Source organism: Mustela nivalis (assembly GCF_964662115.1).
Source record: "Mustela nivalis genome assembly, chromosome: 12".
Lineage (NCBI taxonomy): Eukaryota > Metazoa > Chordata > Mammalia > Carnivora > Mustelidae > Mustela > Mustela nivalis.
In genome coordinates this window covers 98,736,685-98,753,289 of record NC_139031.1, presented here as the reverse complement: position 1 = coordinate 98,753,289, position 16,605 = coordinate 98,736,685, and the positions used below count along the sequence as shown (strand labels likewise).

General features: G+C 41.6%; 1 protein-coding gene across 1 annotated transcript in view; it reads left to right on the top strand.

The window, feature by feature from the left end:
• The window catches only part of BLVRA (biliverdin reductase A), a 36,980-nt gene extending 36,118 nt beyond the window's left edge, over window positions 1-862 (top strand). Inside the window, exon 8 of the mRNA XM_082691738.1 lies at window positions 516-862. Coding sequence (XP_082547864.1) covers window positions 516-774 — 259 coding nt within the window. The 3' untranslated portion in view covers window positions 775-862. The remainder of the gene's footprint in view (window positions 1-515) is intronic.
• Window positions 863-16,605: the final 15,743 nt, after the last annotated feature.

The window sequence follows — 16,605 nt, the reverse complement described above, 5'->3', positions numbered from 1 at the left end:
GGATAAAGACAAATGAGAAAGAGAGAAAGGAAGGGAGAGCGAGCGAAGGGGAGGTGGGCGGGGGATGGGTGAAACAGGTGATGGGGATGAAGGCGAGCACCTGTGACGGGCACGGGGTGATGTGCAGAATTGTTGAATCACTATATTGTACACGGAAGCTAATCTAATACTGTCGATTAGCTAACTGGAGTTAAAAACTGTCTTAAAGAGTTACGGATAAGCCAGTCACAAAAGGAAAAGCCAAAGTGATGTTCACACAGAAATCACTGAACGAATTCCCTTGCCTGGTGGCAAAATTCAGCGGAGGACATTGGGCAGCAAAGTTGGGAACAATCGCCTGAGGCCTTGGGGAGGCCGGTGGAGGTCCAGATGCCCCCTGGGGCCACTCCGTCGAGCAGCAGCTCCCAGGTAGATGGGAGCAAAATGAAAGCCTTGTCACCAGGGCCTCAGGTGCCCGTGAGCATCCGCTGGCTCTCCCTTGTGACCTGACGTTTGTGATTCTTTTTTCTTCACAGTCCACTCACCTGGATCGAGGAGAAAGGGCCTGGTCTAAAACGAAACCGACACTTGAGCTTCCATTTTAAATCTGGGTCTCTGGAGAATATGCCGAATGTCGGAGTCAATAAGAATATTTTTCTGAAAGATCAAAATATATTTGTCCAGAAACTCTTGGGCCAGTTCTCTGAAAAGGAGCTGGCGGCCGAGCAGAAGCGCATCCTGCACTGCCTCTGGCTCGCAGAAGAAATCCAGAAGCACTGCTCCTCCAAGAAGTGAGCCGAGGACACACGCGGGACCACAGCTTCCTCTTTACAAAGAGCTGGCCTTCATCTCGAGTCTGACAATTAAACGTGTCTTGGGTAAACAGGCTTTTTGTTTACTGTCCCGAGCTGTGTTGGGAGTGAGATTTGCAAGTTGGGGGCACGTGTTGGAGGGGTGAAGAAGGAACCATGCTTGGTCAAACTGGGCTAAATGCTTCACCTAATTTCATTCACTCTTCCCGACAGCCCTGCCAGATGGGTGTGGCCAGGTTTGTTTTCAGTAGTACCTTGGAAAACCTTGTCTGAAGTCACCCAGACAGGAAAAAGAACCAGCCTTTCAACCCCACTCATGCCTGGAAACCACTGCAGAGGAGTGTGTTGGAGCCTCCCTGCTTGAAGGAATTTTATTTCCCCCAACAAACTTTCACTGGGTCAGTAAGGTAGGTGCTGGGGATCCTGAAAATGAGTAAGAGCTAGACGCTGCCCTCCATAACTCACAGTGTCAAAAGGAAACAAGTCATGCCAACCAGTCACTGTAAAGTCATGGGTCTAGGAAAGGAGATACACACCCCCGTCATCTGCAGGAAGGTTCAGGGAAAGCCTCCAAATCGATCTTGACAACTAGGTTACGCGTAGGAGGGCTTTTCCGGCAGAGGACTGACCCGAGCAAAGTAAAGGATATGAGAGGCGGCCTGGTGAGTCCCTGGAGCAGTGTTGCCAGAGCATTGTGTCTGGAGGAGGGAGTCCAGAGGGGTCAGTCTGATCGTGGGATCCCGGGAAGCCAGCAGAAGGAGCTGGGGTCTTGTGCAGAGGCACTGAAGAGTGCTGTTTAAAAGGCGAGTGGTGGGTCAGGTTTCCAATGTAGGTAAAGCACTCAGAAGGCTGCCAGGAGGAAATGAAGTTGAGACCAAGGAGGAGGCAGCCAGTAGATACCCAACAAACGTGTTCATATTTGCAGTCCTTGGCTTGTCTACACTCATTGCTCCTGTTGTGAGACTGCTGACCTTGAGGCAGAGCTGATTCCCAAGAAGCTGCCTTTTCCTTTCAGTGGTGGTCCTGTTGCATTTCCTTCAAAGGTTGTGTTAGATTTCTTGCCTTTGTAAGTGTCTCCCTCTTGCTTTTTGCCTACTACCACCCCATTGTGAGGTTTGACCGGTTCCAGAGCTAGGCAGTCATTGATTTTCTACCTCGATTTCCATTATTCTCACCATATACCGTAAGATAAAGCAGACATATATATATATTAATTTAAATGTAAAAAACCAAAAATTCTTTATGGTATTCCTTTCTTTGCCATGTAAAATAATTTGATGAATATTGGCCAATTAGTTCTCTTGTTTTATTATTCACATCAAATATTCCTTGAGGCCAGGAAATACTATATCTATTTTTGTGTGCTATATAGCATCTAGCATGAGGTAAACATCAAATATGATTAAAATGTAGTGCAATAGCAACTCCCCTTTGGGCCTGATAATTCTGCTGCTTCAAAAATGTTGGCCATATTTGATACTAGAGGTGGGGATGGGTGTCAAAACCAGAGCTTACAGGAGAGTGGTACAAGCTGGGTTTATTCAAGACTCCTGCAGTAGCGGAAAACAGACCCCAGTACAGAACCAGGCTCAGTTCCGAATACAACATGGGCAAGTGGGCCATAACATAGCCAAGGGGCAGGGTGGGGGTCAGGATGGAAAATTACTAAGAGGAAACATCAGGGGTAGGGGGGATTCTGTCTAAATGAGCTTGATAAGGCTCTTGCTAAAGGCCGGGCCCGGCATGATCGGATTGCAGGGGGGGAGGCTGAGGGATTCTTACAGAACTGACTTAGTAGGATTTCTGCTACATTAGGCACTACAAAGACAGACATGGAAGTCCGAAGGTCAAGGCCTGGTTGAGAAGAGGGTTCGGAGAAGCCTGACGGAAGTTTGCTCATAGTCTTTGTCACGGGATATGTGGTTACCAGTTGATGACGACTCATCTCAAGCTCGTTTCATGCATGGTCAAGAGATTGAAAATGGAAACAACCATCAGTGTTACGAATTGGCAAGGATGGCAGAAGGAGAAGGGAGGGGAGAGAGGAGAACGCCAGAGAGAGGGTGCAGCAGTCCCTTAAAAATTTTTTTTTAATTTAAATTCAACTTAGTTAACATATACTGTATTATAGTTTCAGGTGTAGAACTTAGTGACTCACTGGTTGCATCTAACACCCAGTGCTCATCACATCAAGGGCCCTCCTTAGTGCCCATCACCCATTTTGTCTATTTGCCCACCGTCTCCCCTCCAGCAACCCTCAATTTGTTCCTTATATTTAAAAGTCTCTTCAGGTTTGCCTCCCTCTCTATTTTAATCTTATTTTCTTTTTCCTTCCCTTCCCCTATGTTTACCTGTTTTGTTTCTCACATTCCACATATAAGTGAAATATGGTACTTGGCTTTCTCCGACATATTTTGCTCGGCCTAATACCCTCTAGTTCCATCCATGTCGGGGATCAGCAGGCCTTCGTACTCTGCTGTTTACAACTGCCTTCGTCTTCCTTTGGGGCTACTGGGCCATCCTGGCTCTCCTCCGAATACTCCTTCCTCCGGTCACCGCCCCCCCCCCCCATCTCCAAGCCTAACTCTCTTCCAGGGTTTCACTGAAGAAGCCACAAGCATCTGTTCCATTTGTATAAAGGACCCAAAAGTTAGTGACCTTCGCTTTCTCCTTTGCTTTAAGGGTATCTTGACTTCCTTGGAAGGTTAGTGGGAAAAAGGGGTTTTGGGATCTGAGATTTCAGAACACATTTGGCTTTCTGTCCAACTAGAAAAAGCCCTTTATACCACTGTACTTGTATGTGCTAGGAGGTCTTGTACTGTACCTGTACTTGATCCCACTGTGTTTGTAAGTGTTAGGGGGTCTTCCAGGAGGAAAATAACAGTAGTGCCCTCAAGCCCTCTCTGCTCCTGACCCAGTTCTGTGGTAGGAGCAATCTGCCTTAGTGGTAAAGCTGAGAAAGAGACTAGGCAGCAAAACCCAGTCACCCTCTAGGTGCCCCTGAGTCTTGTTTGTCCATGTTGGTAGATGACAGGGGTAGGCTCTTCCTCTGCAGTGGGGTGGCCTGATGCTTTAAAAGAAACTGAAGTTACTCTAAGAGAGGGCAGAGTAGCAAACTTTTCTGGCTATAGATCCCAGCCACATTGCCCAACCAGCTTTATCATAATAAAACTGGAAAAAAAATCACAACAGTATCTTTGTTCTGCATTTGTAACTGAATTGGTCCCCAGAACTGCAAGGGAGAATAAGGAATGTTCCTTGCTGGTCCCTTAAATCCCATGGTCCATTGCCTGAAGGAATCAAGTGGGAAAAGGAAAAAGAAAAAAAGAAAACATCTTAGTCAATGACACTAGAGTTCCTCAAGAGGAGGCTTCTTTTGGGAAAGTGCGCTAAGCCAGTCTATTAAGAATGTTGATTTTGCAGATGGAGGGGGATAGAAGGAGAGACTGTAATAGAAGAGAAGGCCTTGGGGACCTAGGTTGATGGGTAGAAAGGAAAAGAAAAAATAGACACATCTCTCTGCAAAAGTAATTAACAGGAATTTAATGGGAAGAGGGGAATAAGGCCCAAGGCAACTAACTCCTTGATACTCAAAATGTGGGATGCTGACCAGCACCCTTGGCTTTGGCTTGGCCTAGAAACTTGTTAGAATGCAAATCTCAGGCCCACCCACCTCAGACCTACTGAACCAGAATCTTCATTTTAATAGGATTCTATTTTAATAGTGATTCATGTGCATATCAGTCTCTTGGCGCTTGTGGACAAGTAAGGAAGAAAAATGTGACTCAGATGATAAGTGTTAAAGCACAACAATGAAGAATGCTAAAAAGTGGATTTTAAAATCTTGTGCTAGGGAGTTTTTCTAGGCAAGAAGTTCGGAAAGCCTTCCCTAAAGAATGCACTGAAGGCCTGATCTACAGGTTTGTGAAAGGGTTTCTGAACTTTAAAAGACTAATCAAATGCAAGACATTAATATGAACTCAACTTCCTAAATTCCTTTGAAATCTTATAACATTTCTCTTCTTTCTTCAGCTGCATATAGACCTGATAAACACTGCAGATTATACTTGCGAACATATAAAAATGTTTTGGCATAAACTGCCTTACACAGAAAAATTACTGTTATTTTCAAATAATAACATACTGCCCTGCTTTTTAATGTGACAAAGATAAGTTTAATAATTAAAAAATACAGATCTGAGGAAGGTGCAATGGCAGATAAGGGAACCTCATTCATCTGGTCCCTCAAATTTAGCTGGTTATCTATAAAACCATGCTGAATATCCACGGATTCACCCTGAGTTGTAAGAAAATATATCTGAAACTCTACAAGCAGAAAAATGACTGCTTTTTTGCAAGGTAAGAGGTGCAGAATCATAAATCAGCGGGGAGATATTGGAAGATAAATGGAGGTGGGAGTGGCCGTCCATAAGCTGGCTACCAGAAAGTGATATAACACCAGAGTGCAATTTTGGAACCCTTAGAAATCTGCTCCAGTGAGAGTCGTCCCTTTCTGAAAAAGGTTCAGGGGATGAAAAGGGCAGAATTCTAGGTGGATTATTGTGGTCTCAGGATTCTGGGAGACACAGAACAAATGGCGATGCCTGAACCAGTGTAGTGCCCAAGCAGTGGAGTGGGGAAACGGGTTATGGTCAGCAAGCCCAGGAGGGGACACTCTGCTTGGGTTGCCATAAACCATGAGCCAGGCCAGTAGGGAGACTGCTCTTTGCCTCAGCACCGTGAAAAGGACTTGAACATGCAGGCCATTTACCATCCACTGAGAGGGATGAAATGGCTGCACCCACTACTGGGCAGCAACTCTCAGGGTGGCAGTAGCCCTGGAAATGACAGTAGGGTGGCACCTAGCCAGGACCTGGGAGCAGTGGAGAAGGGTGCAAGTGCGAACCCACAACTGCACACAATCTCAAAGACCCAAAGCACAGTGACCTTTGCTGGTCTCTGGGACTCCCCCAGGAGGATTGCTGTGGACATGAACCACAGGAGTCTGCAGGGTTTGGTGCACACAGAAATGGAGACTGTTTGACCTGGAGGGTGTATTGCAGAGGGGAACTGTGATCTTGAGCCTCTGCGCTAGAGATACAGACACAAACCCTCAGAGTGTTTGCTCTGACCCTCTGAAGAGGCATGGAAAGCCTCCAGAGCAAAAGCCACACAGAGGAACCACTTACCTTGAGCCCATCCCCCTGACAAGGGGTGAAGCAACTCTGCCCAGGCAGAGACACTGAGAAGCAGCAGAGCAGACCCCTCCCTCAGAAGACAGACTGGAAGAACAGGTGAATGACAAACTTAGGCATCCCACAAGACTGTAGAACTCCAGCACCAGGGGAAAATAGTATATTGAGCTCCAGATGTTACCTCATGACTCATTTTCCTTCAGTCTCAAATTTTCCATTTCTTTTTTTTTAAAGCTTTTCCCCATTTCAACTGAATTCTTATTTTACCAACTTGTGATTTTGTTGCTTTTTAACTTTCATTTTTTCACATCTACATTTTATAGATTTATGCTTCATCCTAGTCTTTTTCTTTTTCACTCTATTTAATTTTATAGATAGATAGGTAAGTTTTGCTTTCTTTGCAATTTTCAGATATAGTGTCTTTTAACACAGAGACCAAAATTCAATCAGGAACAAATGGATCACTCTGCTTTGTGAGATTATAATCTCTCTTTCCCAACCCCTTTTATTTTGTTTTTTTGTTGTTGTTGTTGTTGTTGTTTTGTTTTTGTTTTTTGGTTTAGTTTGGTGTGCTTTTCTGTTGTGGTTTCCAACTGCTTCAGATTGTATGGGGTGTATTTTGCTTGGTTTATGATTGATATTTTGGACTCTGCTCACCCACTCACACATCATTCTCTGGGCAGAATGACTAGAAGGAGGAATTCACAACAAAGGAAAGAACCAGAGGCGATGTTCTTTGCCACAGAGCTAATCTATATGGATAGAAGTATGATGTCAGAGATGGAATTCAGGATAGCAATTATAAAGTTAATAGCTGGGCTTGAAAAAACATAAGTGATAGTAGAGAATCTCTAAGGGTGGAAATAAGATCTACTCAGGCTGAACTTAAAAAGGCTATGGATGAGATGAAGTCTAAATTGGGTGCTCTAACAGCTAGGGTCAATAGGCAGAAGAAAGAATTAATGATCTAGAGTACAGGCTGATGTAAAGGAAGGAAGCTGAGGAAAAGAGAGAAAGACAACTCAGAGCCCATGAAGAAAGGCTTTGAGAGTTTAATGATGAAATTAAATGAAACAATTGAAATGAAACAATGTCAGAATTATTGGGATCCTAAAGGGAGTGGAGAGAGAGGGGGCTAGAAGGTGTATTTGAGCAAATCATGGCTGAGAACTTCCCTAATCTGGGGAAAGAAACAAGCATTCCTGTCCAACACCCCTCCCCAAATCAACAAAAATAGATCAACAACAGGCAAATATATAATAGTGAAGCTTGTAAATTTTAGAGAAAACAAGATAATACTGAGAGCAGCTCAAGACAGGAGGCTCCTTACCTACAGAGGGAGAAACATCAGACTAACATCAGACCTACCCAAAGAAACCTGGCAGGCCAGAAAGTGCTGACATGATATTTTCAGGGTATTCTATGAGAAGAACATGCATCCAATAATACTTTATCCAGCAAGGCTGACATTCAGAGATAAAGAGCTTCCAGGACAGACAGAAATTGAAAGAATATAGGACAACAAAGCCCTGTAAGAAATACTAAGGAGAATCCTGTAAGTGAAGAGAGAGTCCAAGAGTCACATAGACCAGAAAAAAACAGAGACAATCTATAGGAACAGGGACTTTATAGGCAATACAATGGCACTAAAGTCATTACTCTCAATGTTATTCTGAAGTTACATTCAGCTCATTTACATGGGCTTAATCTTCCTATCAAAAGACACAGGGTTTCGGATTGGATAAAAAGCAAGACCCATACATATGCTGTCGAGAAGAGACTCATTTTAGACCTAAAGACACCTCCAGATCGAAAGTGAGGGGATAAAGAACCAGTTTACCATACTGATGGACCTCAAAAGAAAGCTAGGGTAACAATCCTCATATCAGACAAATTAGATATTAAGCCAAAGAGTGTAGTAAGGGATGAAGAGGGACAGTATATCATACTGGGTCTATCCAATTAGAAGATCTAAGAACTGTAAATACTTATGCCAAACTTAGGAGTAGCCAATTACATCCACTAATTAATAATAAAATTAAAGAAACACATTGATAATAATATAGCAATAGTAGAAGACTGTAATATACATGCACAGCAATGGACAAATGATCTAAGCTGAAGATGAACAAGGAGACAAGGGCTTTGAATAACACACTAGACCAGATGGAATCCCAGATATATTCAGAGCATTTCATCCTAAAGCAACAGAATATACATTCTTCTTGAGTGCACATGGAACATTCTCCAGGATAGGAGATCATATATTGGATCACAAATCAGGTCTCAGTTGGTACTAAAAGAGTGGATTATCCCCTGCATATTTGCAGATCACAATGCTTTAAAACTTGAACTTAATCACAAGAGGAAATTCAGAAGGAACTCAAACACTTGGAGGTTAAACAACACCCTGCTAAAGGATGAATGGGTCAACACGGAAATCAAGGAAGAATTAAACAAATTCATGGAAACAAATGAAAGTGGAAACATGACAATTCAACCACTGGGATGCAACAAAGCATATAGCAATACAAGCCTTTCTTAAGAACCAGGAAGAGTCTCAAAACATAACCTGACCTTAGAGGTCAGGGAGCTTCAGAAAGAACAGCAAATAAAGCCTCAGTCTTAGAGGAGAAGAGAAATAAAGATTAAAGCAGAAATTAATGAAATAGAAACCAAAAGAACAATAGAACAGATCAATGAAACTAGGAACTGATTCTTTGAAAGAATTAATAAGATCCCTAAGTCCCTAGCTGGACTTATCAAAAAGAAAAGGGAAAGGACCCAAATAAATAAAATCATGAACAAAAGAGGAGAGATCACAACCAACACCAAAGAAATTAGGCAATCTGGAACAAATAGATAAACTCTTAAATAAGATCCAACAGTACATTAAAAGGATTATTCATCATGACCAAGTGGGATTTATCCTTGTGATGCAAGAGTGGTTCAACATCCACAAATCAACCAATGTGATACACCAAATTGACAAAAGTGGTGTAACTGGTGATGAGCATTAAGGAGGCACATGATGGGAGCGCCTGGGTGGTTCAGGGCATTAAAGCCTCTGCCTTCGGCTCAGGTCATGATCCCAGGGTCCCAGGATCGAGCCCCGCATCAGGCTCTCTGCTCAGCAGGGACCCTGCTTCCTCCTCTCTCTCTCTGCCTACTTGTGATCTCTGTCTGTCAAATAAATAAATAAAATCTTAAAAAAAAAAAAAAAAAAAAAAAGGAGGCACATGATGTGATGAGCACTGGGTATTATACCCAACTAATGAATCATTAAACACTACATAAAAATTATGATATAGTAGATGTTGGCTAGTTGAATTAAAAGTGTAAAATAACCTAAAAAGGACTAGAACCATAATACCCTCTCAACTGATGCAGAAAAAGCATTTGACAAAATACAGCATTCTTTCTTGACTAATTCTCCACAGTGTAGGGATACAGGGAACATACTTCAATATCATAAAAACCATCTATGAAAAGCCCACAGCCAATATCACTCTCAATGGGGAAAACCTGAAAACTTTTCCCCTAAGATCAGGAACATGACAGGAATGTCCACTGTGACCACTGTTGTTCAACATCGTACTAGAAATCCTAGCCTCGGCAATCAGACCAAAAAAAGAAATCAGAGGCATCCAAATCAGTAAAGAAGAAATCAAACTCTCACTTATTTGCTATCAAAGTGAATGACAGATGACATGATACTATGCTGAAAACCCTAAATACTCCATCCCAAAATTGCTAGAACTCATACAGGAATTCAGCAAAGTGGCAGAATATAAAATCAATGCACAGAAATCAGTTACACTTCTATACACTAACAGTGTGACTGAAGAAAGAGAAATTAAGGAATCAATCCTGTTTACAATTGCAACAAAAACCATAAGATACCTAGGAATAAACCTAACCAAAGAGGTAAAGGGTCCATACTCTAAAGACTATAGAACACTATAGAAAATGAGGAAGACACAAGGAAATGGAAAAAAACATTCCATGTTCATGAATTGGAAGAACAAATATTGCTAAAATATCTATGCTCCCTAGACAATCTACACATTCAGTGCAATACCCATCAAAATACCAACAACTTTTTCACAGAGCTAGTACAAATAATCCTAAAATTTGTAGGCAACCAGAAAAGACCCTGAATACCCAAAGGAATGTTGAAAAAGAAAACCAAAACTGGTGGCATCAGAATTTCAGACTTCGGGCGCCTGGGTGGCTCAGTTGGTTAAGCAACTGCTTTCAGCTCAGGTCATGATCCTAGGGTCCCGGGATCGAGTCCCGCATCGGGCTCCCAGATCCATGGGGAGTCTGCTTCTCTCTCTGACCTTCTCCTTGCTCATACTCTCTCTCACTGTCTCTCTCTCAAATAAATAAATAAAAAAAATATTAAAAAAAAAAAAAAAAGAATTTCAGACTTCAATGGATATTACAAGCTATAATCATCAAGAGAATATGGTAATGGCACAAAAACAGACACGTAGAGGAAAAGAACAGAATAGAGAACCCAGAAATGGACCCTCAATGCTATGGTCAACTAATCTTCAACAAAGCAGGAAAAATATCCAGAGGAAAAAAGACAGTCTCTTCAATAAATGGTGCTGGGAAAATTGGAAAGCCACATGCAGAAGAATTAATCTGTCCTTTGACAGATGAAGGTGGTATGTATGTGTGCGTATGTATGTATACACACACACACACACACACACACACACATATATACACACACACACATATATATATATACACACATGCACACATACATACAGTGGATTGTTACTCAGCCAATAGAAAAGACAAATATTTATACCAACATGGATGGAACTAGAGGGTATTGTGCTGAACACAATAAGTCAATCAGAGAAAGACAATTACCATATGGTTTCACTCATATGTGGAATATAAGAAACAGCTCAGAGGACAATAGGGGAAAGGAGGGAGGACTGAATGGAAAGTTATCGGAAGGGGAAAAAACCATGAGAGACTCAAATATAGGGAACAAAACAAGGGTTGCTGTAGGTGAGGTTGGTGGAGGGATGGGGTAACTGAGTAATGGGCATTAGAGAGGGTATGTTGTGTGATGAACACTGGATGTTATACAGAACTGATACATTATTAACACTACATCTGAAACTATGGGCTATGTGTTGGCTAATTGGATTTTAAAATTATAAAAATAAAGAATGAAAATGGTCCACTTTCTTACACCATACACAGAAACAAACTCAAAATGGATGGCAGAGCTAAATGTGTCACAGGAATCTATCAAATTCCTTGGGTTGAACACAAGCAGAGCCTCTGACCTGCAGAGACCTGCAGCAATTTCTTGCAAGACACGTTTCCAAAGGAAGAGAAACAAAAGCAAAAATGAACTATTTGGACTTCAGCAAGAGAAACAGCTTTTGTTCAGCAAAGGAAAAAGTCAACAAAACTAAAAGGCAGCAATGGGATAAGATAGTTGCAAATATCTTATCAGATAAAGGGGTAGTACTCAGCATCTATAAAGAACTTATCAAACTCAACGCCAAAAACGAAGCTCCAGTGAAGAAATGGGTAGAGGACATGAACAGACATTTCTGCAAAAGAAAACATCCAAATGGCCAACAGAGACATGAAAAAGTGCTCAACATCACTCAGCATCAGGGAAATACAAATCAAAACCAGTGAGATACCACCTCTCACCAGTCAGAATGGATAAAATTAACCAGGCAGGAAATGACAGGTGTTGGCGAGGATATGGAGAAAGGGAAACACTCCTACACTGTTGGTGGAAATGCAAGCTGGTGCAGCCACTCTAGAAAACAGTATGAAGGTTCCTCAAAGAGTTGAAAATAGAGCGACCCTACAACCCAGCAATTGCACTATTTGGTATTTACCCTTAAGATACCCTAATGATCCGAAGGGGCATGGGCACCTGAATGTTTATAGCAGCTATGTCCACAATAGCCAAACTATGGAAAGAGCCTAGATGTTCATCAACAAATGAATGGATAAATATGTGGTATATATATATACAATGGAATACTATAAAACCATCAAAAAACCACAACCTTGCAATTGTGGTTTTGCAATGAAGTGGATGGAACTGGAGTGAAATAAATCAAAGAAAGACAATTATCATATAATCTCATTGATATGAGGTATTCAAGCAACAAGACAGAGGATCATAGGGGAAGGGAGGGGAAAATGAAACAAGATGAAACCAGAGAGGGAGACAAACCATAAGAGACTCTTAATCTCAGGAAACCGAGGGTGGCTGAAGGGGAGAGAGATGGGAGGGATAGGGTGGCTTCGTGATGGACTTTGGGGAGGGTATGTGCTATGACGAGTGCTGTGAATTGTGTAAGACTGATGAATCACAGACCTGTACCCCTGAAACAAATAATACATTTTATGTATTAATAAATAAAATGTATTATGTATTAATAAATAAAAATACATATATTAAAATTTTTTAAAAATGATGGAAGTGATTTCTAATATACATATGGATTTTATTTATTTATTTATATTTAAAGATTTTATTTATTTATTTATTTGACAGACAGAAGTCACAAGTAGGCAAGAGAGGCAGGCAGAGAGAGAGGGGGAAGCAGGGTCTGTGCTGAACAGAGAGCCCGATGTGGGGCTCAATCCCAGGACCCTGAGATCACGACCTGAGCTGAAGGCAGAGACTTTAATCCACGGAGCCACCCAGGTGCCCCTTATTTATTTATTTATTTATTTGAGAGAGAGAGAGAGAGAGAACACAAAACAAGCCAGGTGAAGGGCAGAGGGAGGAGCAGACTCCCAGCTGAACCCCTGGATGCGGGGTTCAAAACTGGGACTCCCTATAATTAACTCAATGAAAGAACATTGTTTACAAAGCATCTCTCAACTAACATCTTGATGTTATGATGATAGATGTGTTTTTCAAAAGTTTATGTGTATGCAGAAGGAAAATGCTCTATACTCAGTGAAACAACACTGTGTAGGAAGGATCTTTCAACTAACCTGTTCTCTCATGATATAGGTATGTGTTCACACACGTTCTTATATGAAGATACAGGTGTTTTCTAATGTATGCATGGAAACTAAAGGAAAATGCCCTATACTTAGTGAAACAATACTGTGTAAAAGCATCTTTCAACTAACATCTTCTTTCATAACGACCAAGTGTTCAAAGGTATGTGTGGATTCATAAGGAAAATGCCTGATACTCAATGAAACAACACTGTGTTGAAAGCATCTTTCAACTAACCCCAATGTTTATAGCATCAGTATGCAACTAAATTCTACCTCTGAAAATAATAACACAGTGTAGGTAAAGTAAATTGAAGTTAAATTTTAAAAACTGGAAAAAATAAATGGGTTATGGGTATTAAGGCGGGTACTGGTGATGAACACTTGTTTTTATATATAAGTGATGAATCACAGAATTTTACTCCTGAAACCAATATTACAGTATATGTTAAGTAACTACAATTTAAATTAAAACTTTAAAAAAGTACATTGTAAAGTAATAATTAATTTGAAATCTTTCATTTTTTAAAAATTTTACTATGTTATGTTAGCCACCATACAGTATGTTGTTAATTTTTGATGAGGTGTTCCATGATTCGTTGCTTACATATAATACCCAGTGCTCCATACAGTACGTGCCCTCCTTAATACGCATCTCTGGGCTCACCCACCACCCCACCACCCTCCCCTCTGAAGCCCTGAGTTTGTTGCCCAGAGTCCATAGTCTCTCATGGTTGGTCTCCCCTTCTGATCCCCCTCCTTCATTTTTCCCTTCCTTCTCCTAGTGTCTTCCATGCTATTCCTTTTGTTCCACATATGAGTGAAACGGTATGATAATTGTCTTTCTCTGCTTGACTTACTTCACTCAGCATAATTTCCTCTAGTTCCATCCATGTTGAAGCAGATGGTCAGTATTCACCCTTTCTGATGGCTGAGTAATATTCCATTGTGCGTATGGACCACGTCTTCTTTATCCATTCGTCTGCTGAAGGACATCTCGGCTCTTTCCACAGTTTGGCTATTGTGGACATTGCTGCTATGAACACTGGGGTGCATATGGCCCTTCTTGGCTCTATATCTGTATCTTAGGGGTAAATACCCAGGAGTACAGTTGCTGGGTTGTAGGGTATCTCTATTTTCAACTTTTTGAGGGACTTCCTCACTGTTTTCCAAAGTGGCTACACCAGCTTGCATTCCCATCAACAGTGTGAGAGGGTTTCCTTTTCTCCACAACCTCTCCAACACTTGTTGTTTCTTGAAATCTTCCTTATTTACTTATTTTATATAGATTTATTTTTTTAATTTAAATTCAATTAGCCGACATATAATTCATTGTCAATTCTTATTTATTAATATAAGCCTTATGGCTATAAAGTTCCCCTTGTCAGCAACACTGCTGCAACCATAAGTTCTGGTAATGTTCTGTTTTCCTTTTCATTTATCTCTAAGTCTATTCAAATTTCCCTTGTGATTTCTTCTTCATTCCTTCAATTATTTAAAAGTTTCTTGTCTAATTTCCAAAATTTTGTAAACATTCCATGGTTGGTTTTGTTGTTGTTGTTGTTATTCATTTCTAACTCACCCCATCAATGTCAAAGATATCATGATAGCATCTTTCTAAATCTATTAAGATTTAATTTGTGACGTGACATATGGCCTATCCTTGAGAACCTTTCAAGAGCGTCCCATTTGCAATATGAGAATGGCCACCATTAGCAGAGGGCAGGAAGAGGTCAAAGGAAGAGACAGGCCACTCCAGGTTGGTAGGTGGCTGTTTCAGTAAGCAAAGTGAACATATATATAAGGCTTGTCTCCAGTGGCAACAAGAAGAACGAATCCCCACACCTGTCTACCAAATTTTAGAAGTTAAAAAGAGGCCCTCCTAAACCTCAGTCCATATCCCACGCAGGTATTTTCAACACTGCATCACCGTTTCATGGCTATGTTCTTGGAGTGGTTTCTAGGAGTGGTAAAAGTAGATGGAAGCCACACTTAGGGACAGGAGATGGAATGAGAAGCCTGGGTCTGGCTCACCGGTCAGTTTTGTTATGTTCCCCAGAACGCCAGTCCTCACAACTGGCTCTTACCATCTCATCTGCTCTCTCTCTTACAATGCGTGCTGGCCAGGCTAGTAAAGATTGGCAAGCTTAACAAGATGAGAGGGATGGGCTCTGCCAGTCTGAGATGCCCATGTTCTCCCCTCTTTCTTTCAAGGTGTTTCTTCCATTTCAAGCATAGGTTATTTCAACAAGTCCAGCTTGCTGATGGGTGATGAGATCCAAGCGGAAGTTGAGTAGTTCTCCTCTACCCAAGGGTGCAAAGTAGCTTATCCATCCCAGACAGATGTCCCATTGTAAATTTCAACAGATAATTCCTTTTCCAGGTGTGATAGGGCTGGGTATTCTCAACAGCATAAGATGTTGATCATAAGTGAGAGTCAGGGTAAAGGCTGTTTCCCACAATTTTTACTCCTTTATTTGCTGGATATTTCATGGGAGGGGGGAAGTTTGGTCTATGGAGCAGTATGCCTTCCTGATTCATTCTCCAAATGTATTAAAGCCCAAAACGGTGCTTTAGCACACCAGCCAAGATCAGTGTTCTCATTAGTAATTTAATTTCTTACCTTAATATTCTTTTTTTTTTTTTTTAATTTTCTACCAACCCTGCCATTTGTGGGTTATAGGGGAGGTACAACATCCATTCAATGCCATGTTCTTTTGCCCATTCTTATATTATACCTTTGAAATGTGACCCTCCCCCATCACTGTCTATTTTATGAAGGTATCGATATATAGCATTCAGTTTCTCTAATTCCCTAATGGTGGTCGCCTGGATTGCACGACAGCAAGGGAAAGCTTGGGTTCGGCCAGATGCAGTAACCCCAGAAACCAGGGCCCATTTAGAACACTCACTCAGAGGACGATCAGTTTGCACTGCAATCTCTTACCTGTTAGGAATTTCAGGGAATGGCTCCAGATGTTTTCAGCAGTTTCTTTGGGCATGGTTTAGAACTCAGGGGATAGGCCGGACAGACTGTTACTGCATTAAGCAAGTCCATGTACTTCAAGGGTAATTCAGCATGCCTGGCAAAATGCCATTTCATCTGGGTATTGGAGTGGCCATTCTTTCTATGTACCCAATCCGATGTACTACTGAAGGGCCAGTAGTTAAAGTTTGTAGCCAAGCTAGGGCATTACCTTTCTGATTGTCAGGAGATGTCAGTGTCTTATAATGAAATAAAAACAGCGAAGACTGCCTTAGGTTCCTGCAGACAGACCCAGATATCTTTCCACATATCTCGATTCCATAAGTGTTTATTCATAATCATCGGAACAGCTTTCCATTGTCTGAGCCATACCGTTCATCTCTTTAGGAAAGCCCAACTATCAGCGCAAAGGGTTAACAGCCAGAGGGCTGCTGTCCACCCTGTGCATTATGGTTTTTTCCTGTTTCCGTCCAGATGGTGTCAGTATTGGGCTGAGTAGTGGTTGCAGGCCTTGTAGGTGGCTTCCCTTGACTAGATCCATCAGTCTACCAAGGATCAGTGGAACTTTCCCCTACCCACTCTTTACAGGCTAGTAAAGGTCTAGGTGCAGGGACAC